The sequence below is a fragment of the Anoplopoma fimbria genome, chromosome 20 (assembly GCF_027596085.1).
Source record: "Anoplopoma fimbria isolate UVic2021 breed Golden Eagle Sablefish chromosome 20, Afim_UVic_2022, whole genome shotgun sequence".
Lineage (NCBI taxonomy): Eukaryota > Metazoa > Chordata > Actinopteri > Perciformes > Anoplopomatidae > Anoplopoma > Anoplopoma fimbria.
In genome coordinates, this window is record NC_072468.1 from 5,261,179 (window position 1) to 5,288,417 (window position 27,239).

A 27,239-nucleotide genomic window follows, 5' to 3' on the forward strand; every position below is an offset into this window, starting at 1 on the left:
AGAGTGTATTTTACAGGCTAAGTATTCTCTGTCCCTCCTCATCTCCATTAAATATTGTCCCTATTAGTCAAGTGTTTATCATTAAGTGACACTTATGTGACTCTCTGAATGTTTTCTTTCTGTGTCTCACCTCCCTTTTATGTGCAAATGAATGACACTGTACTTCTCCATACCGACCTTTGAAACAGTTCTTCATCCACTTAGCTACCTCTTGGCAATGTTGGAACAAACTGAAAGCATCAATAGTGGTTTTAGTCCTCTAATCTTTCACTGTATCACTGCCCCGACCTAGCCTCCTCTTCTATCTGCAGCCCAAGAAGTCATTGGGACTTGTTCTATATTCCACACATGCCACTTCTCTGCAAAATTGCACGAGTTAAAAGTTTGCCCTGACGCTGAACTCTGCTGCCATGTTTTTTTCTCTAAAGAATGTTTCAAGCCAGGGTTGGGGGAATAAAACTGCAGTGCCAGAGATTGATTACATCAAATAGCAAAAAATAATAATTTCAAAGCCCAGGATTCATTTTCATACCAACTCTTAAACAAACATCTGATTTGAAGTAGGTAAAATCTACATTACACACACACAAGAATCCTAATGTTCACCTTCAGCCGAATTTGTATTCAACACTGGATCCCTTAAATTGTCTTTTTGAACAGAAGATTTCAGAACCAGAGTAAAAGGAAATCAACTCTGTGAAGCATCTTGATGTTTGCATCATGTCCTCTAAGTTTCCTTCATCTGACAGCAAAGACTAAAAAGACATTTCTCACTGCTGCATTATGCCAGAATTAGTGCATGAATGTGTATGTTTAGAGATGTACCACTCATCTAACTCTTTGTGTGTGCAGTCACAATGTATCCATCTGGATGGATTATAGAATGGACCTACAAGAAACAGGCCCAGGGGCCAAAAGAGTCAGGGGGCCCCTGGAACCTGGGCATCTGTTTGAAGTTACTGTAATATCTCTTGCTGTAAAGTCAATCAACGACTAAAAAGAGATCAAAACAACTACAAAAACCCTCACAAAACACAAAACTACAAAGAGACACATTACTATAGAGACAATAAAAACTACAAAGAGACATTCACAAACTAAACTACACAGAACAACAACAAAGATATATAAAATTACTACAGAGAGACTTTTGTTGGAAAGTGAATCAAATGACTACTAAAAGAATGCTAACCAACAACAAAGAGACATAAAATTACTAGAAGAGACACAAAATGACTACCAAGAGACACAAATACTCCACACAGACGACTACAATGACATAAATACAAGCTACAAAGAGACACACGATTAAGATAGAGATTTTTGTTCGAGTGTCAATAAAATGGCTACAAAGAGACATAAAATGACCAAAGAGAGACACAAATCTAATAGAAAAGTCACATCATTACAACAAACAACAAATAAATGATCATAAAGATGACTACAGTGAGACACAAAGTGGCCACAAGAAGACACAAAATGTTTGTAGTTGAAAAGACTTAATGTGAGTCTGTGCCCAGGGGCGATTTTCGGCCGCAGTGTATCCTATGTGTGTTTTTCTGCAGAAATGTTATATGTGTGAGTGATTGTGTGTAACATGTGCTCATGTCACAGTCCCAAGGTCAGACTCATTTAGGAGTGATAGGATCTGGGAGATTAGGGTCAGCTGACTGAGTGTGAGGACGCAGTGAGGCCCCACAAAGCACCTCTACGGCCAAATGCCTCTATTAGTCGGCCTGGACTCGGAGACCTGGCTCAGACAAATCCATAAACCTCTAAAGAGATGCTTTTCCTCAGCAAGGCCAATTGGGGCTTGTCAGGACTTGGGAACTGACCAATGAATCCCACTTAAAAGCACAGAGCATTTATTTTAGGACAATTCACAAATGTTGACAACAGCCAACAGGATCGCAAAAAAGGCACTGGAGCTTTTAATGTTAACTAAGCCCTGATGTTATTTAGCATTCTTTGCTTTCACAAAAACAACAACTGCAATCTGTGCCTGCTACACACATGAAGGTCATGCACATGCTTTGGCATCCTGTTTTTGTTGTGGCGGCTCTTCTCTTAGCACACAGTTGTTTCAGCCTGGTTCCGTTTCGTTTCATTTCACCACCCTGCACTTTCCCAACCACCATGAAATGTGAATGTTGGGAAACTGTTCAAAACTGCACTGGGTGCGTGGGTGGCGACATTATTATTCACTTTTCCTTGTTCTGTAAATTAAAGCTTTGGTATCGACACTAAAAACTTCTGAACTCCCTACATTGTGCAACAGTCAATCTGCTTTCAATCCGCTGCACAAGGTTTTCATTTCGTCTGAAGATGACAGACTGAAGGTGGGAGTTTCAACAAAAGAAAAAACAACTTGCCATTTGGTTTTTGCAGAAACGTTGTATTTTAAATTTAAAATCCTTTATACATGCCAGCTTTCATACTGTCAGAAGCATCTCTATTTAGGCCTACAGTATGTTATTGGAAATGAAAGCTGATAATGAACCCGTAGGGGGCCTGTCAAGTTATTTCAATTTTGGTTTATTAACTTAACTATTTCCTCCTAAAACCCCTCGCAGCAGACATGGTGTACTCATTATGAATGGGAGAGATGAGAGGTTATTGTAGATTTAGAAAATGCCTGATGGGGCATAATTCAGCCTGAGGTAAAATTCAATGTTCCTTTGTTTAATAGTGGCAGAGGGTAAAAAGTATTGTGTTGAAACAAACTGAGTGAAAGACAGGGGATCTTTTACAATAGGTACTGCTGATTTTTGTTTGATGATTGAATACACTCACCTCTCCTTCCCGTGTCCACGGTCGGCCATTCTGGGGATACTTCACTTGGGTTTGTCTCTTCTTCTGGCCTCCGTCAGCAAACTTGCACAGCAAAGGCTCTGCAGGGGCTGCATAGTGAGTCGGACGGAGAGGTGTAGACAAGGACAAACACAGAGATGGATTGATCATCTTAATAGCAGGAAAAGATGCAATTTCATGCATTAGGTAAAGAGTTACATTTCAAAGACAAGATTTAAATACAGGGTGCAATGCTGTGGCTTGAACAAAAACATAACATAAATCAATTGGACCTGAAAACAGCCCTTTAGCTCTTAAATTTATCTCTTCCACCCCTAATCCAAACATCAAAACAACAGCAGTTATCGCACCATCTCTACAACCACTATAACCACACCTACACAAAAGCAGCCTTGACGTGGAAACAAAGGCACGGGCTAATCATCAAAGCATGGGGAGCGTGGTTCAAACGACAAACCAGCATACTTAATACGCTAAATAACTCAACACAGCTTGACCTCGGGGCAATAGAACGCAATTTTGATTGCTCAAAAGACAACATATCCCCTTTCTGCACCAGAGAAAAGGAAAGCCTTGATTACAAATAGGATTAGCTAAGTGTGACCACCCATACAAAAGTTTTCCAGACTCTAACTTCAACCTGATAGGCAGCAGCCCTCAAAACCCTACAGGCTTCGGAAACAGCAGGAAGTGCCTGAATTGGTGCAGAATTATGCAAAAGAAAGCAAAAGGCTTTGTTCTGTATCAATTTATTATTAAAGCATATCTTTAGAATTTGTTAGAAAGCAAGACAATGTGAATAATGGCTTCTATTTCTAGGAGATGCTTCAGCAACACCATTACTCAACAAACACAATCAAAAGTATTACCCTAACATGAAGAAGGACACTAAGAGGAGACATTATGGTGGCTGATGTAGTCCGATATTCATACACATTGAATCACCATGGATCAAAGTAAAGATTGCTCTCTTGGGTATAGAGTTACTAAAATCTATAGGGAGCATTTATTTAATGTTGAGTTCAGTTTTCCTCCTTGGAAAGAACTAGAAATCAATAACATGATAATAAAACAAAGATTTCTAACTGGCGATCGCAGAAGATGCTTGGCAACCATCAGCAAATCATCACAGCACTATGTATAAAGAAAAAGGGAATTAAAATGCCTTTAAGATGTTGAAATTATAAAGACCTAAACTGTGATTGCAACAGTGGAACGTGTCAAACCAACAAGTGTTCAAGCCCTGATTCAGTTTTATAAAGACACCCCTTGACCCTGAAATTGAATAAGCCACCTACTTGTATGCACTGCCTCTCACTTGTTACTTTAATATGTCCACCAAGGCATGTTTGAGTCACTGACTACATCTTAAAAGAGGCTATTAGCTGGCACTCGTGTCTCATTTAACTGGCAATGATTTCAAACTGCAGAGAAAGTCAAATCCTCATTACTGTGTGTAGCTTAGAAATAAATGAGTTCTTGGAATACATGAAATTCTATGAACTAGCAAAGGCGATATCATCATGCTGGTACTGATTCACACATTATGAATGCAAAAAAAGAAACCACGCAATTACCTCACCTACTTCAAGAAAAATGGTTCTTCATCTCAGTAAACTGAAAAATGAGAAGCGCTGTTCTCAGCGGAGAAAAACATTCAGAGCTCAAGGTTGAGACGAGAGTTATTTGGAATGCCTGGGGCCTGAATGGGTACTCCAAAGGTAAGTAGAAGGAGCAACACAGAGCTGTGTGATTATATACTGCATTGAGGAATACTTTGTCATTATACCGTTGTAACTTGTTTTTTATCTGAATAACACGCCACATTGCTGGGCCTCCGTTATAATCCCTTGCCTTTCATATTCATCTTTCTCAATCACTCCCTTTCCCTCCCTCTCTCTCTCTTTCTCTCTTTTAGCCACTCTGCTCTATGCATTGATATACATTTGGTAAACGGTCCTGTGTGTAGGTGTATGTGTGATGTGTCCGTTTATCATTATGCCTCACTGCAGAACTCAGCGTAGTTTCCTCATGAAAAAGAAGAGCTTGGCCCAGAAAGAAAAAAAAATAGCCAAGATTTACAGGCGATGGACGTTTTTAAATCAACATAGACAACAAAACGAGAGGAGATTCAGTGTGGTGAAAGACACATTGCTCACTTTAGCAGAAGGAAGTTATGGAAGTGGCTAAGGCTATTAAAAAAACATGTCGGTACTGTCTAAGGCTCAGTATTATCAACTCACTTACTAAAAGTCTCTTTAACGCATTCCTGCTTGTATTCCTATGGCATCAAAGTAACCATGAAGATTGGCTAGATTAGTCCAATAATCAGTGTCATCTATAAAGTAGCTCCCATCATTGTCTGGAAAGCGGTTCCACACTTTATACTTGACGACATCACCTATTAAGAGTTTTTGCATTCCAGTTTTTGGATTTGGAAGAAAGTTTTTCTTGTTTACTATTATCATAGGAATGTAATGTAAAGTAGGATAATCTGTGTCACAAGGACACATACACTGCATTTGTGTTCTGTTGCTGTTTTGTTTTACAGGTATGACAGAAAGAGAAAGCCTCATTGTCAATGTCCGTCAACTTGTCAAGTTTATAGTCAGGACAATTTCTTCTTCCTTTACTCTAAAGTACCACACAAAGATAAAAATAACTCCTGCTGATCTAAAACAAGTGTTCTTCCTCTGTGTTTGCAAGAAAAGGATACCGTTAGAATTAGTGATGCAAATGTGCTAAGCAGTTGATTCTAAGAGAGCAAAATGATCTAGAAATGTCAGTTCCCATGTTGGACAGCTGCTGCTAAATTGAATTAACTTCCTTTATGCCCCTCATATTAACATCCAGTGAGAAAAACATACAACATAATAACTGGGAAATGTCTGTGAAGAGCAGACAACTCACATAGACAACAATGTGGCTGCAATCTGTTTTCGTATGAGAGCTGGTGAAATGGCTCCAGACATTTAACAATGTCCCAGTGCTATGTTCCAATGTTAACATGCGCAAACAAGCTTACATACACACATACACCAATATTCTTATAATATTTTAGTTGACTTGGTGCATCTGGATCTTGGATTTAGTGTTTTTCAAAGACTGCTGCAGGTGGCAAATATTTAGTTGGGCAGGATATTTGGACAGGCCCATAAAAGTCATGTTTCTTCCTTTCAATAGATGCCACATTCTCTGTTACATGGAGTTTAATCCTATTATTATTTAAATCTGACAAATCTGTCAGATTATACTGTCGTGGCATCTCACAATACCGTCAAAATAACATAAAATACAGAGACGATTAAGTGTTTAAGCTGGAGCTTAAAATAGCAAAATAATTGAAATAAAAGAATAACTGGTAGGATTAACACAAAAATATGTTTGATATGTGTATGTGTCAGTTGATGACTGTGTGTGCATGTGCTCCGATTTGAGAGGAAGGGGAGGCAATGTAACTAAATGTCTTTCTAGAGAAGTAGTTTTTTGGTAATTCTATTGTGTCTTTTCACCTTGATATGACATATGTAGTAAGAAATGCAAAAGTATACATTGTACATATCAGTAAAGGCATTTTTTCAGTGCAGTTATTTCATTAAAACAATTGTTTTATTTATTATTTGAATTTATCATTTTGACCCAACAGAGCAAATGTAGGGTGAGTATTATAAACAATATAACATGACTCTCACTTACAGTCTCTAACAGTATGTGTGTGTAGTACTATAGTTCAATATCAATATCATGTCAGGTAAAGAAATATATAAAATCCTTTTATTCATGTGATATCATGTATTTCTCTGAGGCAAAAAATAATTCACTTTATATTCATTCACAGGCACAGTGACAAGTGCCATAAATACAGATGATGTTAATGACAATAACGAATGTTATTTATTCCTATGAGGGAAACTTAGTCGCCACACAATCAGGCGTCAACAACAACCGCAGAGCCTCCAGAGACAAGATTACCTGTCTGCTCAAACTGGTGGATCGAATTAATTATTCAGCTCGCTTTCACAGTTACATTACTACAATCTGTTGCATTTCACAAGAGGGCTTTAAAGGGAAGAAGGACATTTTTAATTGTCAGTTTGACCCCTGCTGCACACACTCTTGTGGCTCTGTAACACAAAGTGATGAATTCATGATGAATTTGGGTACAGCTGTGTCTGCCCCCTAAAATGCGTCACTTTTGGGCTTGTCAAGTTAATTAACATTGTCTGAACCAACTATATGGATATCTAAAGAGTTCAGATATGTAAATTCATAGTAAACAGAACATGGAGTTAAAGAAATGAAATTCAGTCCAAATTGAATGAGCAAAAATGATTGCTACAGTCACGCATAAATCGACCTTTGTTGCCCCTAGCACAACAATATCCGTTCTTTCTTCAGTGTCCCGACAGTTAAGTAGTTTGTGTGGGAAATACAAACATCATCGCTTAGTTTGCAGAGCAAAATGCTGCACCGTCCAGACAACTGTTCAGGTCTCGTCGTAAATAAATTGAGGCGGAAGGGGCTGCTTACTGGATCTTCAACGTAATAAAAATCAGGTACATTGAAAGAACAACTGTCTTTATTTTTGTTCTATTAAGTTTATACTGTAGTCAAATTTCTTCACAAACCTGGTTTATTATTCATAAAGGTGTTTTTCTAATATTTTTATTACGCAGGTATGCAGACATAAAGACATGTTTATTGACTCAGTGAGTAACAGGAGCTTTTGTATCATGCAGAACAAGTTGTGACCCAATTTACCACACGCACACCGTGATTTGTTGTTTCACATAATCTAGTATGAAACCATAAAAAACATCCACATATTGATCTGTAAACATCATAATATATCCAAGGTGCAAAACCGTCTGAAGCACTTGAGGCTATACATGTTTTCATCTTTCAAAATATCAAACTTAAACAATCTACTTTAATAATCTATTTAAATTGTAATTTTATGAATTGTAAAGCATCTATCAAGTTTCAAACTGAATTTGTATTTCTTGCTTTTGCTTTGCTTTAAAATGGGCTTCTGAGGTTCATCTCTATGAAGAATGTGTGAACTAAAATACTGAAAGATAAAAAAAAAAAGCCCACCCACACATTAAGTTACTAGTTGTTTGTACTGTAGTTGTGTATCACTGTGTGTTTCCCTGTAGTCAAAGCTACCAAACATTATAGTTGTTGCCAAGAGCTGCAAACTTGACAAAGGCAGGTAACAGAAGTGAACAGACAAAATACTACATGTGTTTGTCAGTTAAGTAATGAATTGTTAACAAGGTGTATTTGTTCTCATTAAGCAAGGCTTACAGTAGTTAATTTACTGGTTGAATTTATCCATCAACCTGTCACTGCTTTGTGTATCAGATAATGAATAGTTTCACTCCAGTTTTTGTTTTCCTTTTGCTTCATTATAGTGGAAAAACACTGTGACATTCTGTCGCTGCAGAGTAAGGCTATGCAAATAGGAAATCAAAGGCGTGAAGAATGCAAGAGATGTCAATACAATGACAGAGAGTTGGTTGTTTGCCTGTCTGAATCTGTGCGTGTACATGTGAATGCTGCAGGGTAAAAAAAATGACTACTGCTTTACTGATTTGAAATGACTTTTTGATCTGCGCCGTTTTGTGTTTAACTGACAGGATGTGTACATAGGTAGTAGGGCGGGTGGCTTGTACTGTGAAGAGTGGATCACATACTGTTACCACTCATTGGAGCAGTGGGATATTGCAAAACTGGAGAAGGGCATGATAGAAACTGTTAAAACCCCTGCAGAGCAAACAAACATATCCATCTGTGTTCTGGTAAGAGGGACACAGGACAAGAAATATGTTGGGAGGTGCACCTGGTTAAGTGCCAGAGATACTTTAGATCTTAGCTTTTGTGTTTCTAAGCAAGGCACTGATCTGCAGGTAAGTAAAAAGCCTTCGCTTATAACGACATGACGGTTTCAGTTTTCACTGTTGAAAGTGGGGGAATATCATATAAGCGGGTCCCATTCCCTCAAATGGGAAAATTCTCATTTAAAATGCAATCCAATCCATTATCGAGCAACATGGGAAATCATTCAGTTGGAAAATGGGATCCAATCCCCAAATGTAACAACAAAGACGAATCCCTCAGCTGGGCTGAATGGGATGTCGTCTTTTTTTTTTCTTCTTTAAGACACCCAACATCAAACAGCTCAAAGCCTTGGGAAAAGAACAACATGCACTCAAGGGGGTTACTTGTTCAAGTATCGCACATGAGAAAACAGCAACTATTTGCCAAAAAAAATCAAGAAATGTGAATTAGAGAATGTTTAATCATATTGCTATTAGCATTTTTATGACATCTAAAATACAACACATATGTCTACTGTAATAAACAAAAAAAGGTCTGTAAGCTGAGACAGAGAACTGAAATAAAGAAGATATTAACACTCTCAGTTTAAAACGCTGAGATGATCTACTCCCTGTGTGGCGACCATTCACTAAACCAATCCACTGACTACACCCCCAAGGGAGAGGATGTTTACTGCATTTACTACATTTTCTCTTCATACACGCAAATCAACCCAAATATAATTGGCTGTGAGACAAGTAGGAATAAAATGTATTGATGCCCTGACATATATATAGAATGCAAATACCAAAATGATGTTAAGATAGCACCAAATGTCCTTGCAACTTCCAGAACTTCACAGCATTGATGTGGCTTGTTCAGTGCTTCAAAAGCATCACATGTTGACACCCATAGCAATGTTTGTGTCATGAAAAAGTGGCTCCAAATAACACATGTAAAGCTGACTCGGTTCGACCATGCAGTACTGCCACATCATTTCCTAATCTTTTTCTCAGCACAGCCTTGTTCAATTTTTTGTTCCATTATCAGGAACATCAAATGAAATTCATTTCCCATTTATGAAAGTATTGAACCACTTCTGCAATGAATGGGCGCTTAGTGCCTCATGATCATACCAGAAACATTTATTATTGAACCTACTGAATGATAATGGGCCTTCTCTGAGATCTGGACTCTTTCCATTCTTGTGGTCCGTTTGTCTTACCATTAGGAAAGGGCAAGACAAAGAGACCTATTAAAACTACAACACTATATCAGATAGTGGAAGAGAAGGAGAGACAGAATGAGACAGATGAGTACCATAGAGAGGTACATTTCCCTCTTTCTTTTCATAAATCCTGCATCTACTTACTAATTATTTATATGTACCTTTTGTTAAGCAATATATGACCAGAACATGTGTATTTGCTGTATTTGTAATACAAAAAAGTGATCACAGCTCCTGATTTAATCCATTTATTTAAAGATTAAACTACAAGATGTAGTTGTATTATTGGCCTGCATGAGTATCAAACCAGGACTTCAGGTCAAATCTTACAAAAGCACAAATAAACAAGATCTCTTGAGAAACTGTCAATCTTAAGTGAATGATCTAGTATGTGTGTTTGTTGAGTAAATTGTAAAAATGAATTTAAATAGAAACATATTCATTTTGGTTTTGGGGGTAATTTTTGTATGGAAAAGAAAAAACAAGGAAGATTTATTCCTTAGAATGGGAGTTGTATGTAATATTCCTGGTGATATTTTCCTCCCACCCTGCTCCATGACTCAAAAGAAATGCAGAATCAGCCCTTCATGATTTTATGTTTGTCAACATTCACTTATTTCCGGTCTGTTTTCCCTATTAGGTGCTGACTGCTTAAATCTGTCCACAAGAGCAAAAAAGATTTATCATATAAAGCTTGTAGAGGAAGAGACATGGTCATGATGCTGTAGAAGGTGTGTGTCTCTTTATGGCTTGATAGGGAGGGCCACACTCTGCAAACTCTCTGCCTCACAGCACGGTGGCACAACATTATCGAATGACGATCACAGAGAAGACAGAATTACAACCTAGAAATACACAAACTCTTATTACCTAATTCACATTAATCGCTTAAATTGATGAAACATTATGAGCAATAAAAAAAATTCCAAAACATTTTATTTATGGAGAACAAAAGCTGTTGAGCCACTTTCAAAAGCTGTTAAACAATATGAACCTATTCTAGATCTTCAAATGTTACCTAACAATGAAGATGATATAAAGCTTGACTAAATTCCAGCACTCATTTCTGTATCAATACTCTGGTCATGTGATCAATGTTGGCATTAATCTCATGGCTATAGAGCAAAATATTACTGCTACCTGTCAATACAAGTGCTGGGATGGACAGACTGTGGGATCGATCAGAGGAACACACAGGCACACTTCACTCAATGATGTGCACGCATACTGAACATTAGCACCTACACTGTATCAGAATAACAGGTTTGATAACAGTGATTTTGTGTGTGTTTTTTAAGACAAGTGTAAGTTATAAGTACACTAAAAAAGAAAAAGAAAAAAGCCCAAAGGTAATGTCACTGTAACAGCCTTGTAAATGCCACAGACTCTCTGTGACACAGAAAACCAGTGACATATATCAACAGCACATGGCTTGTGGCTGTGTATTTGATCTGTTAAAACAGACACAGTGTGTGTGTTTTGTGGATCAGTACACAGAGGGTCTGGTCTGAATCTGGTTGGCCAGATTCTCCCAAATTCATTGTTTTTTGGGCTCAGAGCAATTGAACCGGTCAACATACATTAACACAATAACTCCCACTCCCGCACACACATTCACTGACACCAAGGAGGATATTGACACACCTGGCAAAGACAAGCAATATATCTCTTTCAATATGGAGGTCAGCCGCTTGGTGTGTATAGAAAGGGTCTGTATCTATGTCTGTGTGTGCAACTTATAGTTGAAACCTGCTTTAATAGATTTTTTGGCCACTTGAGGAAAATAAATGATGAATGTGTTAGTAAACATTTACATATTCATACATCCAGCTGTTGCATGGGGATACATTAAGGGTAAGTCCAATATTCAGTCTCCTCTTAGTTCTGTTTTGGCCTCCAATAACTGCTGAGAAAAAAGTTACTGTCAAGTTGTTAAATGCTCCACTTACGCTATGTGTAAGTGGAGCATTTAACAACTTGGCCCCTATCTTGCTAGGCCGCAAGATAGGGGCCACAAGGACGAAACAATAAGCTGAAAGATGCTAAGAAGTGGTCTGCACAGTTTGCTGATAATTCACTGTGGGTTCATCACAATGCGTGACCCCTCTCACACGAAACATACTTCACTACATTATTAATATGAAAATATTGAAAACAGTTATTTAAGGGTACAGCAGTAGGCTACATACCAGTCGCCAGTAGCTTTTAAAATATATATTGAGCTCTGTCACAGTAAGCGTGTGCAAAGTTAATTTATTTATAAATTATTAAAATAATAACCTATTTCTCTTAATAGATTTTGATCAAATGAACGGGGACAATCATTTGTAACAATGACTGTTGTGCTGATAGTCATGGTCTTTGCTTGCAGCAGTAGTTAAGATTCTGTGTAGTTCACACCCACACAGGCTGCAGAAAGCAGGATGGAAGGATACATCATTCACTTGCTACAAAATTACACAGCTATACCTCACAGTATATAGAGGTACGGCAGAGTGTGTGTGTGTGTGTGTGTGTGTGTGTGTGTGTGTTTGAGAAACTGAGTCGCCCACCTCACAAATCATACTGCCAGGGCAAGGAGCGCGGCTCTCTCTGTCTGTCCTTCATTTCCATTTTCTTCAGCGTGGCGTAGCTCCCATCTCTCTATCTATATTTGATCGTTGTGTATCTCCATCTCTTCTCTCTCATTCTGTGTCACTTTCAGTTTGCTTCTCCCCTACCCTAGCTTTTTCTTTTCTCCCACCTTGCCCTTCCTCTGTTATCTCACTGATGTTCAGTCACCCCGCTTGGCTCTCTATCTCTCTGTATATGTCATTTTCTCTCACACCATTGTCGTTTTATTTTTTATTTTTAAACCCAATGATATCCTCAATCTCATCCTCATAACATCCTCCTCTACTCCCATCCTTTCTTTCTTTCTTTCTCTCTCTCTCTCCCTCCCTACACCCCATCCTTAACCTTCTCTCGTGCATGTGTGGATCTCAATCTGTATCCTGCAAAGTCAATACTCAATTAATCACTCAGATCTTCTTACTAAATCAATTCAAGGTGGTCTAAGATGCGGGACAAAGAGAGTGCGTAGCATAGATAATGCTGATAAATTATCAGTCGCACGGACACTGCTTGTACACAGACAGATGTTGTAACACTAAGAGGCTAGTATAGTGATAGTTGTTACAGTTATGGGTGTCATAACATTTTAATATTCCTAAAATCAAGGTACTGAAGAAAAGTATAGTGTTTATATGGGTATTGTTTTTGTACTATTATTAAATATTTTCAAACAATACTCAGGCCCATTCAAGCTCTCCTTGTCATGATGTACAATTATCAACACAATGATGTGCACAGGTGAAACATTACAATTGCTGTGTTCTCACCAATAAGACACAAAAGATTACTTCCTATACATTTTTATCAACTTATACAAACCTTTTAACTTTTTAGAGGTGCTTTTAAAGCTGTTTAAATAGTTACTTTGTGTAGCAAACGTGGTCTTTGTAGAAAGATCGTGTCTATGATGACACATAGTGCTGCATCTAGATGTGCACACTGACCTGCAGAAAGGCCTTGCTCTCACTATAGAAAAACACATATGCCAGTGCAATGCAATTGTGTTGGTGATCGACACCCACCTGTCATGCCTGGAGGGGTTTTCAAGAATTTCCCGTTGAAATTTTGAATCACCACATCACACTTCTCTGTGGACTCCATCCTGACAGAGAGAGAAAGACAGAGTTGCTTCTTTAGGACAATCCGCTCCTGTGTTACTGTTCAACATGCATGAAAGGTACTGTGTTTTTGTTTTTTTTAAGTACTGTATGTGCATGCAGATTTGTCCCACAATACGGCAAGTACATTAAATGCCTGCCTGTTGTGCTTGTTTGTCTATGCATGCCTGAGCAAAATGCCGGCGGTATGCCTGTGCATGTGTGTGCGTTTGTGTGTCTGTGTGTTTTCTATGGGGTTTCCTCTCCTTTGTCCATGTATAAAAGCTCCATTCAGTCTGATCTGTCGTGTGTCATGTCCTCTTTGTCTGCCCTCATTCAGCTCTGCTCACCCAATCACATCTCAATGACTAATTGCCTGCTTGGCAAGCAAAACCCAGTGTGTGTGTGGGAGAGAAAAATGGTGATGTGGGAAAGAGACTGTGTGTGTGTGTGTGTGTGTGTGTTTGTGGTATGTGAGCATGCATGTCTCTGTGTGTCTTGGATTTCTACACATAGCCAGTGACCCTGAATGGACTACATTTTAATCACTGGCACACTCCATGGTGTAACTGAGAAGACCACACATACACACACACATACACACACACACACACAGAACACACACAGAGGAGGGTGAAGGGGCCAGGGGTACAGGAATGTGCAGTTGTATGATTACAGCAAGATTTCCTTTGGTTGTAAATGGCAGGGAGTCAACTCAAGGTAATGTACACTGAAAAAATGAATGTGAAATAGCAATATGAATGCGTATTATGTTTTGCCTGATAATTAATTATAGTTCGCCCAGCAACAGCCTACATTTAAATACATTGGATGTGACTGACAATTGGCATGTAAGATTACTTTTTATAGCAGCAACTGAAATCACAAATCAGTTACATTATTTATGTTAAACTGAAAATAAATGAATAAACGATAATTTAAACAAAATTAATTGAATGAATGAAGAACATGATGAAGAGTACACTGATTAACAATGAACCACAAATACATAAATAGGATTGCATGTGACCAGGTAGAATCAGTGACTCATATCATTGACTTCTGTTTATCAATTAAATCCGTTGATAATAATAATAATAATTAAGCCTTTATTAGTCCCACAATGGGGAAATTATTTCTCTGCATTTAACCCATCCCGGAGGAGCAGTGGGCTGCAATGAAGCGCCCGGGGAGCAACTTGGGGTTAGGTGTCTTGCTCAAGGACACCTCGGCATGTTGCAGGTAGAGGGGTTTGAACCACCAACCTTGTGGTTACGGGACAAGCGCTCTACCTCATGTGCCACAGCCGCTGATTGATTGAGCTTTTTACAGTAGATTTATTTCAAAAGATTAAGGCACCGTTCAGAAGAGTTTTTGAAGCACCAGGGAAGATTGTGAAGTAATTTCAAATTAGTTCTTATTTAAATTTAATTGAGATATATTGGTCTAAGCTTATTGATCTGTTTTATGAATATTTCTATTTAGGATTATTTAATTATCTGACCTAAATTTATTTGGCCTAGAAACATCGAACTCATTTACATCTGGAAATTGAATTGTTTTCACCTGACGGTTCTAATGGTTAGTAGGGAGGTTAAGCTGTGTGAAGTGGCAGCTGTTCCTCTGTGGTAATCTCTGCATCTTGGATCTTGTTGGTGATAGTAGTTTGTTGGAATTGCATTCTTCCATCTCTCACTCTGTGGCAGTTGGTTCAGCTTTCTCTGATATCTTCGGAACCTGTTCATCTTCTTCATTGAGGTTCGCCCCGTATTAATTTGTCTTTCATCTTAGAGTCTTTTCTTTTAGAGTCTCTTTCTCTCAATAGTTGCGCTGCATGGCACATCAGACAGGGGGATCAGAGATCAATCTTAAGTGTCAAAGTCCAGAATCGAATTGGAAGCATAGAAGAAAAACTTCTTCTGACTTCTTGTTACTTTATCTTCTTGAGAAACAGGATGCAGTGTATGGCAGAAACAACAAACCACTCCCCTCCTAACAACTATCTTGTTTCTTTCTTTTAACCTTCTTTGACCAAATTAATAATAGTTAATTTACACAGTCCATTAAGTTCTTTCATATTTGAAAGCTGGGCTATCTCAGCTGCAGAACGGTACCAAACTGTTTATTAAAAATCACTGAATAAACTGATGAATTAAAGATTGAATGAATTAAACAATTAGACAAAATAGATAGACATTTATATCATGAAACCGACAGACCTATGTAGATATAAATGGGTATATTGATTTTGAAGTAGATTAAATATATATAAAATACAAGGACTTACTAAGACTAAGACTAGCATATCAACTAAGGCACATGTTATTTTGCATCAAGTATCCATCCATCCATCCATCTTCCGTAACCTGCTTATCCAGTTAAGGGTCGCGGGGGTGCTGGAGCCGATCCCAGCTGTCAATGGGCGAAGGCAGGGTACACCCTGGACAGGTCGCCAGTCTGTCGCAGGGCAGACATATATAGACAGACAACCATTCACACTCACATTCACACCTACGGGCAATTTCAGAGTCATCAATTAACCTAACCTGCATGTCTTTGGACTGTGGGAGGAAGCCGGAGGAACCAGAGAGAACCCACGCTGACACGGGGAGAACATGCAAACTCCACACAGAAGGTTGTCTGGCCCGGGAATTGAACCCGGGCCCCTCTTGCTGTGAGGCGACAGTGCTAACCACTACACCACCGTGCAGCCCTGCATCAAGTATATCAACTTTAATTTGAGTTGTTTATTCACAATTGGATGTGTCTATGTGTCCCTCAGGAATGAAGATGCTCGTAAAACCGAAAAGGTGGGGTTATTAAACCTTGTAAACTCAGCCTTTACAAACGTCTTATAGGTCATAAATTAGATGAGTGTCAACATTGACCCCAAGGCTTATCTTGAGTTTATCCAGGCACATGGTAAATTGAAAGTCTAACCACTCAGTGCCCTATGGGTCGTAAGAGCAGTTCCTGAGAGAACATTTTGTCGTTGTCATTGTATTTATTACATTTTTATCATCTTTCCGTGGATGTTCGCTGCACTGAAGAACTAACTTTTTGGAAAATAAAAGATTTTCTGAGATACATAAGCGTAAGTGACAGTTTGTGTGCATGGGCGTCTCTCTCTGTGCATACCTTGCAAAACCGACTCCTCTGCTCAGGCCGTTGGCGTCCCTCAGTATCCGTGTGGAGATTACATGACCGAAGGGCTTCAGCATGTTCTCCAGCTCCTGCTCATCCATGGAGAGCGGCAGGTTTGAGATGTACAGGTTGGTGGGGTCCTGCTCCTGTTGCTGTTGGGAGAGACAGCAATAGATATTAGCACTTCATTTAATCTGGTATAGACAAAAGTTTCAATGTCTGACAAAAAGGAAAAGTTTCATATTTCAGTCTAATCTTAAAGACTTGAGCACTGATAGAAAATGTTCTCTGCAACTTTGAAATAATCAATGGGTCTCAAAATAGACACTTTTATACTATTTATTCTTATAATCAAACTTCACAAAACAATTTTCTGAAAGATCAACAGTTCATATACATAGAAATGTAGTGGGATGGTGAACAGTACAGATGTTGGATTTATCCTCACTTTCCATTGTACTAAGCAAAGTTATTTGTAAAGGCTTGAACTGAAGGAAGAGAAAAAAAAAGAGTTTACTATTTCCCTCCACTTAAATCTGGTTTTGCAGCAGTAAGTGTATAAAAGGTTGAGGCAGTGCCGTTCAAGTTCTTTATTTACATATTTATGGTAGAATATCCCACCACAAAATATCTGTGAATTTAACTCTAGCGGCAATATCTCCTCAAAAGAGGAATAAACGTTTTACTGAAAAGGCAGCGCAGCTGCTTCACACACAGAACCCCTGAAGTAATAAGGAAACCCCCTTAGGATTCATCGGTGTTAACTGAGTTGCATTACAAATTTTCAAGGCAATGAGGGAACTTCCTTCTAATGTGACTCTCAGTTAGTTAGACTGTTATACTTCAATTATTTTTGTTCTGTTTAGCAGCACTCCATTGAAATGATCCTCCGCAGGAGACCAAAGCCAGTGTGTGCATGTGTGACTAGAGTGCTAGCAAATTAAAGAGGGATGGTTGCAGGAAAGGGTTTGTTGGAGTGTGCTCCATTTTGCTATTGAGACAGCCAGAAAGGAAGAGAGAAAGGGGGTCTAATACACACTTCTTCTATAAATCCTACCTAAACTACATGATTTCAAGACCTGTCTCATAATTTCACAAAAGTATCTGGATACATAGTTTTCCCAGAATGCCTCTGTAAACACACCGACATTGAACCCTGTGCAGTAGTATTGGATGCCGCTGTTGTCATGGAAAAGTCTGCAATGTTTATTTTAGTGATATATGTGTGCATGTGTTTTGTTGGGTGAATACACTGTGATAAAATAGATGCCCTATGTGGCTCACTTTGAGCATAAATATTCCCTTTATCCATGGATGCTTTCTCTTCGTATGCACCAGAGCTGTTTGATTTCGAGAGCGGGAGTTCCAAATCTGTCCGACTGTGACCAAAGCCATCTATGTAATCAGTGACTCAGAATGAGCAGAGAAGCTCCAGTGAAGAAGTCTGAAATATTGTACCTTTCTTCTCTGAGTCTGAATATCTCTCATCGTCAGCAGGGATTTTCCTTTGGCAGAGTGTCCAATACACAGAGTGGCACAGTTGTCTTCCCACACAGGGCAACTGGCTTTGAATGTAATATTCTACATTTGAGCACATGCACCTGCGTGCATGAATTTATGCAAGCAGCAACATCAAAGGCATAGACTCATGCATAACAGCTGTGGAACCTGTCATTGATCTTAAAGAGTTACGTCACTAAGCCCATCAAAGACTTTTACTTAAATCACAGACCTGCTAACCTATAGTTTCACTGCTTTTCAACACAGACAAGATGTTGTTTTTAACAAAAGACTATTCACAATTTGTCCGTCTTAAATTACCGCCAGGTGCCCATGTGAGCGTTCAAACAGGTTTTTCTGGCTGTATCCATTCCTCCTGTTCAAACTGTCATTTTAAAGATCCCTTCATAATGCTTTGATTACAACTTTTCTTTCAGACAGGGGTAGAGTTTGGGTTTTATTTTGCAAAATTTACTTATCAAATGGACGGAAGCATGGTGTGTGACCTTCTCATTATCATCATAACATCCAGATATATCTCACTACACTATGAGCTTTCTGTTTATGGAATCAAGATATATTCTGGTTTGCAAAGGCCCGAACAAGTCCTTATGGGAATGTGTTTATATCCAGTGACAAACTGCACTGCAGTGGTTAGATTCAGTGGCATTGTGGTATGCACAATAACAAATAATGGCTTAATAAGGTCTTGGTTGAAAAACTGGAAATGTATGTACTCGTTTGCTGTAAGAAACCTTTACAATAAAAGATTAAGGCTGTAAAAAAAATGAAAAAAGTGAAACACTGCCTAAAGCTAATTAGGCTTACGCTAATGAAGGTACCACTGCACATCCAAGTTACAGGAATTCAGTGGAGAAATCACTGAAGAAACAAAAACACATCAATCGCAATTTCATACTGTTTAAAGTTGCAGGTCTCTGAGTTTCTGTCATTCAAACAAATTACCTCCAGAGCACACCTGAGGCTATACTCCACTGTGCTTTAAACTCTCTGTGGCCGTGGACTTTGTAATTATCAACAATATGAAGTAATATTTCTGATCTGGACACAAAGGATTTTTTCAACACACAGCTACCCTGTTTGTAGAGGAAATTCCTCTGGCCGTCTATGAAGGCAACGATAGAATGATAGAATTGTGTTCTCCGTGTTTGCAAGTCATAAAAAAGATTAAACAGTAAAACAGAAGATTTCCTATCCCTGTGGTCAATGGGGTTGCTAGCTAATTTGATCCAGGACTGTATGTTTTGCACAAAGTCTCAGTGTTTTTCTGAATTTCACCAAAAAGAGTATCAGCTGTTTTGTTTCTGCCACATTTTCCATACACTTTGCAGTTACTATAACAAGGGGAATGAATGCAGATTTGACGCGAACAAGAGGGATGCCGTAACCTCTCCTCCCCAGTTGCTGATTATATGCGAGTCTCTGCCTGAAACTCCATAGTTGCCCTTTATATCATGTCTCAATCGAGGGATATCAAGGGTGAGATGGTTGCAAAGTCAACAGGGGTGGGTTATTGAAATCACAATGCACTTCACTACACCATCTCCAGACACAGTTGGCTGGAAAACCATTTATTTGCACAAGCACTCCTGGAAAATGAACCAAAGTGCTTCGGAGCACTCACGTGCATGAACTCTGCTTGACTTTGCTCAAAGTTACTGTTTGCATAAAGTTACTTCTCAGTGATCTCTCACTCTGCATGTTGCAAATGGCTCACCTCTCTCTTTCCGTCCCCTTCCTCCCTCCATCTCTTTGTCTCCCCCTTTCTCTCACTGTAACATCTGTCATGAGCTGGAAACAGCTTCACGCCAACTGTGCCTCTCCCTGACTGTGTAGCCTGCCTGCCAGCCAGTCAGCCTGTGTTTGCAGCCCCATTAAACCTCATTGCTGCATCATTAAAGCAGGTCCGCACCTCTTATCATGCTACCTTCCTGGTTACCCTGCAATGCAACAACACCTGCTGAAGAGCTAGAGGGTAAAGAGAGGGCAAAGCAACGGTTAAATACCTGTGCAAAACACCGGCTGGGTCTGTACACTAGATGGATGGGTATGAGGTGAGGCGGTACTTGAATGTCACACTTCTTTGCAATCCCACTTGCATCTCAAATAGCAACACTTCACATCAGAAACAAATGCACATCACAGCCTCGCACAACCCTGAACAGGAATGAGCGGGTAGATGGATGGATAGAAAGATGAGTAAAAATTAAGGGAAGACATAAGCCAAGAAATGCTTGAAAACAACTTTCAAGAACACTTCCATAAAGAGACAGTATATGATTAGGGAAATAAGACTTTCTATTCATTACATGTTGACTCCTTCCTCTTGCCTCTCAAGCTTGTCTTTGCAAAATCCTGCTCATTTCCTTTTTTAATCCATGTATTATTCCTTTTCCTTTGCCCTCCTTCAGCCCCCTCCTTAACTTCCTCCGTTCTCATGCCCACCCTCCTCCTCCTCTTGTCCTTTCCCCCTTTTCTTACTATTCATCCATCCTCTTCCTCAGATTAAAAACTAATCACCTATAATGGTAGCCTTGCTGTCTGAATGCTTAATTAATATTTAAAGAGCAGCATTTCCCTCTTTCTTTTCCTTTCCCTTTTGCCGTCCTTGCTCTTTTCCCTTTTCCATATCTTTCACTTCCCTCTTCACATCTTCTTTAGTCTTCATTTCCATTCATCCCTCATCGCAACCTCTTTCCCTCTTCACATTTCTGCCTTCCTCCATCTTCCTCTTCTTCAAGCTAAGATCTAATCTTTCATAATGATTGTCTGGGTGTCTAAATGCTCTCTAACGGCTTAATCAATACTTAATGAACATACCATAAATACTTTATGAACCCTAAACCCTGAAATCCCCGGGGTTTCATTAGCCATGCAGATATACACATTATTCCATCTTCGTGATGACTGGAGGCCTCAGTGAAATCAACACTGGATACTGATTACCTCATCATTTAGTCTCTGGCCAGTTAATACTGTATTACTGTTGGCTGCTACTGCTTCTAATGTGCATGTGTTTGCCTTTCTGTAGTAGGTTTGTATCAGATTGTTAAATTTCATTTTAAATAATAGGGTGATTGAAAGAGTCTTAACTTATAAATACCAGACTTTTTTCATCATATCAATTGTCCTACAAAGAAACACCGGGTAAAGTTCGGTTTCTAGGGAAACAAATGCTGCTTTCCTTTTGAAGCAATGAAAAAATGAATTGAACCAACAATTCCATCGGCAATTGATTATGGTGATATTTTATACATGCATGCAAATACATCTTCTTTGAATATATCAGAATATCATTCTGCGTTACAATTTGTCTCTAATTCATGTTTCCGCACACATCATTGCAGTTTGTATGTTAAAGTTGATTAATCCTCCTTCCTACCACAAATTGGAACATTTTTCTGTACAAGGCCGTACTGCATGAACTGCATCCATATATTTGCTCTCTGCTGACTTCCAAAACCATCTGTATGTACGTCACACCTCGAACCTGCAAGTCTTTGCACCCATATCTTGGTGTGAGCTACAGAGACCCTTTAAACTAGATTATTCTATTAGCTTGATTTTAAAAACAGTATTAAGGACTATTTGGACACTGTACATATACATATAATGTATGTCCTTTTAATTGTATTACACATCACCAACGTGTCAAATAACTCTTTAGCTGATACGAGCTGATACGAGCTGATACAAGCTTCTTTCCAGGAGTCCTTGTGCTTTCTCGCCTCGCAGGTTCCCAGGAATCGGGGTTATATTTGGATTGTCATCGTGCCACCTGCTGAGGCCTTGCTGACATCCACTGCTACTACAACTATCATTATTAGTCACATTACTATTATTATTCCCTGTACTATTACGCTTATTGACTTTGCTTCTACCCTGGAGTCTTTGTGTTTTCTCGCTTCGCAGGCTTCTATAAATCGTGGCTGTCCCTGGGCCGTGGTCGTGCCTCCTGCTGTGACCCGGCTGACACCCACTGCTACTTCGATTATTATTATTAGTCACATTACTAATACTATTCCCTATATCATTATTTTAATTCTACTATAGTCATTGCTGCTTTTATCAGTATTCTTAATGTTTCCTTCGTTACTCTGCTTACTACTGTGATTATATGAATCATTTATGTCATATACATTGAATGTGCTGTATCTCTGTTATGCTGTTCATTCTGTACACATGACATCTATTGCATTCTGTCCATCTTGGGAGAAGGATCCCTTCTCTGTCGCTCTCCCATAGGTTTCTTCCTTTTTTCTCCCTGTTAAAGGTTTTTTTTAGGGGAGTTTTTCCTGTGTTGATGTGAGGGTTCCGGGACAGAGGATGTCGCATGTGTACAGATTGTAAAGCCCTCTGAGGCAAATTTGTAATTTGTGATTCTGGGTTATACAAAATAAACTGAATTTAATTGAATGGATATGTATTATTAAATATAAAACTATCTAAACATGATCACAGTTTGTGAAATATTGCTGCATGTTTCAACCACCCAAAGACCATTGCAACCAAAGTACTATTTTCAAGTTAAGAGATCCCAGAGCTTGTGGATGTACGGTATGTACTCTTCATCGCAAGAAGTGCCATAGCTGGTTATTTCTTCTATGTGTTTATGTGTTGAATTTCTCCAGAGGTTGGGCTTTTATATACAATAATACAAAATGGAATGGACATCATCGCTTTTGTCACATCCCTTAAACTTCCAAGAAATACATTTTCAAGCAGAAATACAAAACACCAAGATTGATCAGCGAACATTGTGAATTCTACACCATTTTTTTTCTGTGCTAAATTGGCTACAGTGCTAATTTACCTGAGCTAACTAAAGGGTTGAGTTAATGCTGAAATATCATCAAACTGTGGTTAGTGGCTTTTCAAGTGATGACACACTTATGAAAGCATTCGGAAGCAGAAAAGCTGTTTTCCACTCTGTGGCTCTCTGGTGGCTGTGAAGCGGCATAGAAACCCTGACTATTCAAAGAAATGGCATCACACTTGACTAAGTGAGAGACTGACTATGTTTCAATGTTTAATTCAATTTTATGACGAGCAGAACATTTTTCCTCCCTCTGGCTTCCAACACTGCCTGTGTCTTCACCCTCTGCATGACTCATTTAAAGCAATAAGAGCTTCTCTAGATAATGTGGAGTACACACACACAGTTCTCATATTCTCTAGTCACACATGCAGTGTGCAATTAACCCACTTATTTGCATGTTTGCTTCTCCTTCTATTCATTCTCAATCTTTTTCTCACTTTTGCATTGCTCTCTACTGTCTTCTCTTTCTTAGTGCAATTTTAACATGGCTTCTTCCCTTTTCATGCCATCTTTCTCTTTTTTTCACTCACACTGTCTCTACTGTGTGTATTAAAAGGACAGTAATTCATCACAGAGTCAGAGCAGAGTGCAGTCAGTGCTGCAGACCAGTGTGCAGGCTGCTTGTCTGCCAGCCGTCCAGAGCTAGAATCAATCACCCGAACCTGAGACACTGAAACCATCAGAGAGGGTCGGACAGAGATAGAAGAGAGGGAGAGAGAGAAAACTAGAGGGAGGGAGAAAGGCTGCAGGTAGAGATATAGAGAGACAGAAAAACCTTGGGCATATAAAATAAACATAGGCTGAACCCAAAATGCCTCATGAGCGTTAATTCCCCTTGGGTGTGATTTGAAGAAAAATACCAGATGGATCGATGCCTAGATAGAATCAACAACATTCTGGTGCGATGATAATGTTTCATCTCGTGTGCGTTCTTTTGTTTGTTGATCTAGTTGTTTATTCTACAGACCGACCACACAAACACAATTTATGATTCCTAACATCTGAGTAGAAGTGGTGTCATTTCCTGTGGTTATGTGGTTGTTGTTACTTCTCCATGGCTCGGTCGTGGACTTTTTCAGCCAAAATCCCAAATGTGGCATTTAGACTCTAAATATATGGTGTTTCTTATCTTGTGGGGATCGACCACAAACAGGCCTGTTATCCATTTTGGGTTTGAGATTACAATTATGGTTGACTGGTAAAATGTCTGAGTGCCCTCTGTGGGAAGCCAGTTGAGAAAAATACATTTTTGAAGAGCAATGCTATGAAATATAAAACACATGCTCATGAACATAGACACAAAAAGAGACCAGCAACTAACCATGACAAGGCACTGCTTTAACACATAAAACCCATGAACAAGGATTACACTCATACATAATTTGTGTGAGTGTAATCATTGTATGCTATTCCCATGTACAAGCATAAAATGCCTTAAAAACATACACAGTGTGTACAGTACACAAACATCCCTCACCCTCTTTCTTTTCTCTCTCTCCTCTTCTGTAGTACTGAATGCTGTAATCAAGGCTAATGGGACTCAGCTGTGGGTCAGTCTAATTACCTGGAATGCAGACAGATGATCTGGGAGACAGGCCTAGGCACACTCTTACACGCACACAAGCATGCAAGCGAGAACACATACACACACGCACACAAGCACACATATACACACACGCACACATATATACACACACACAGTAAAGCGCCTTACATAGTCAAGTATTTTTTCTTTTTGCACCTGCCACTCAATTTAGCTGTATGTCTGTAGTGTGATTCATCATGTGGCAGGTTTTTTTTTTGTGTTAACAGAATAAATATACTAAAGCATGAGTGTACATTAATGCATGCAGGTGTTAATGCATGCAGGTGTTAAGGGTCAATAAAAGCTCATTCAAAATTTCCATTTGTTTTCTACAACTCAAGAATTCCTATAATGAAGCACCTGGCAGTGAAAGGCATGTTGCTATATTTACACAAAACCTCTCCACTCTTTATTTCTCTGTTTTTTACAGACTGAATAATCTAGTTATTTTCAACCTTGGCCATATTTTCCCATCACTTTCATTCATGCTGTTTATTTCAAATCAAATTATTTTTCATTTGACAAAGACTATCCTCCTTAAGAAGGTGAGGTGGTGGGATTTTAAAACAATCACAAAGATACCGACCACAAGAGAAATAACCTTGAGTCAAAATTCAAAATCATTCATATTAAGAGATAGTTTTTAAAAGCATTTTTAATGGTAAAGCTTTGATAAAGCAGCATGCCAAAGGCCTAACATTTTTAGAAAGTTTACTACAAAGTGATCAAGAACTCGTACCTTTTTGAGTCCAGATTAGGCTGATTGAAATGCTGTCCAGACTATAAAAACATTCAAAAACAACACAGACGTCCTGTGTCTCAGGATAATAGTGCATCCCATCCCAATAATCCAATGTGAAGCAAAGAAAAAACAATGACTAGGCTTGAATGTTGATGACAACAGTGAGAATTTCGAAACAAATCTCTTATATGTCTGATAAATGTGTCTCAGTGTCATTAGAGGCCGCGACAGCCTGATGTTGTGTTGTCTGTTTGAAAAGAGAGCAGGCCTCAGGGAAATCCTCACTCCAAATGATTAATGGAGTCTTGAACCAAAAAGGGGAGTTGTCTCTGACTCTGCAGGTACACACCCTGATGATGCTTTTGAGAGAGAGTGCATTTGAAGCTGCATCATCACTGTGAGGCCTGTTCCGTGGGAGTTCAGAAGGAGTCATTAACAACGGCAGCTTCACATACACACAGGCATACAAACAGCCATTATGAAAAACACATACACAGCCATAAACAGAGGCGTCACACTTGGTTGAGATAATCAAGGCAGCAGCAAGGTAGGAGGAAGAGAAGCATGAACGAATGTAAATTAAATAGATAAGAAAAGGAAGTGAGGAAGAGAAGGGAATGATAAATGGAACTGAAAAATAGATTTGTCAGATGTAAATGTATACAGTTGAAGCATATATAGTTGTACTATTCCCTAGTTAAAGTCAACTTTATGCAACACTAGAAATCATAATAATTATAATACTATAGTAAGGTTAAATGTAGTTGTAATGGAAGTAGATGAAAGGGGACCTGAGAAAAATAAATGAAAGGAATGTTTTAAGAATTGTTTAAAAGTGGATAGTGATTTGGCTTAGAAGAGATTTCATAATTTGCCTATAAAGTGGGTTGTAGGAGTGATTGACCTTTAAAGGACTCATGCATAAGAATCTCAGGATGTGCTCCAGCTAAAAACGTATATCTTGCAGTATCTTTACCATGCATTCAAGGCCTTAAGTCGAGCAGCACTATTGCAAAAGTGCAAACAAGGTTAAATTAAAGCATGGACTACATTTCCAAGAAATATGGTTGTTCAAAATGATTTGGCTTTTGTTAAATGAAAACACGATTGCATCTCTCTAGCCAAATGTTTTGAAAAAAGGTTAAAGTTAAATGTTTTCCAGAGGACAAACAACCATATTGTGTGTTACATTGACTTATTGACCAGGTTTTAGGACCATACGAACTGGTGTATCATCAGCACAGAAATTCATCATGGATCCTGTGTCTTTCAGTCTTTCACGAGGACCAGTGGCAGCAGAGATATAGAAAATAAAAGAAGACCTAAAATTGATTCCTGGGGAACACCACATGTAAGGAAAAATCTAAACAGATTTGAACTTAAATATTGCCCAATGATGTTTCTCACATTTCTGGGTCAGTTTTGTTAAATGGCCCAACCTTCTTATTTTCTTTAATACAAACAGACAAACAAAAATCCTCTGGTTTTAACTTGAATAAATAATGTCGACATCCATTTTTTTAGTTGCAGCGACAAGAATTGATTCAAGCGTGACTTGGATAGCTGTCTTTTCATCTAAAGTAGGCATACATGTGTAGCTTCTTGCTAAAGTCATCATTTTGCAGTATCTTGTAAAGGTGACAGGAAATGAGGGGGGGGAGAAGTAGTCAGCTGGTAAAGAGAGAGACTCAAACCCTGCAATTCTGGTTGCAACCAACACTATGACCCTACACTTCCTACTCTAACAGTTTGAAAGCAAGTTAAGCTCTGTTTCCTGAAATTACTCAAATACTACCTCTTCTATTTCCCCTCTGTCTTCTCCTTTCACCGAATTGCTCTTTGATTGCCTGTCTGTA

General features: G+C 38.8%; 1 protein-coding gene across 1 annotated transcript in view; it reads right to left on the minus strand.

The window, feature by feature from the left end:
- LOC129109070 (RNA-binding motif, single-stranded-interacting protein 3-like) overlaps positions 1-27,239 on the minus strand; it is a 109,815-nt gene that overhangs the window by 18,164 nt on the left and 64,412 nt on the right. Inside the window, exons 5-7 of the mRNA XM_054621003.1 lie at positions 16,711-16,868; positions 13,498-13,577; positions 2,794-2,900 (exon numbers count right to left, since the gene is read on the minus strand). Coding sequence (XP_054476978.1) covers positions 2,794-2,900; positions 13,498-13,577; positions 16,711-16,868 — 345 coding nt within the window. The remainder of the gene's footprint in view (positions 1-2,793; positions 2,901-13,497; positions 13,578-16,710; positions 16,869-27,239) is intronic.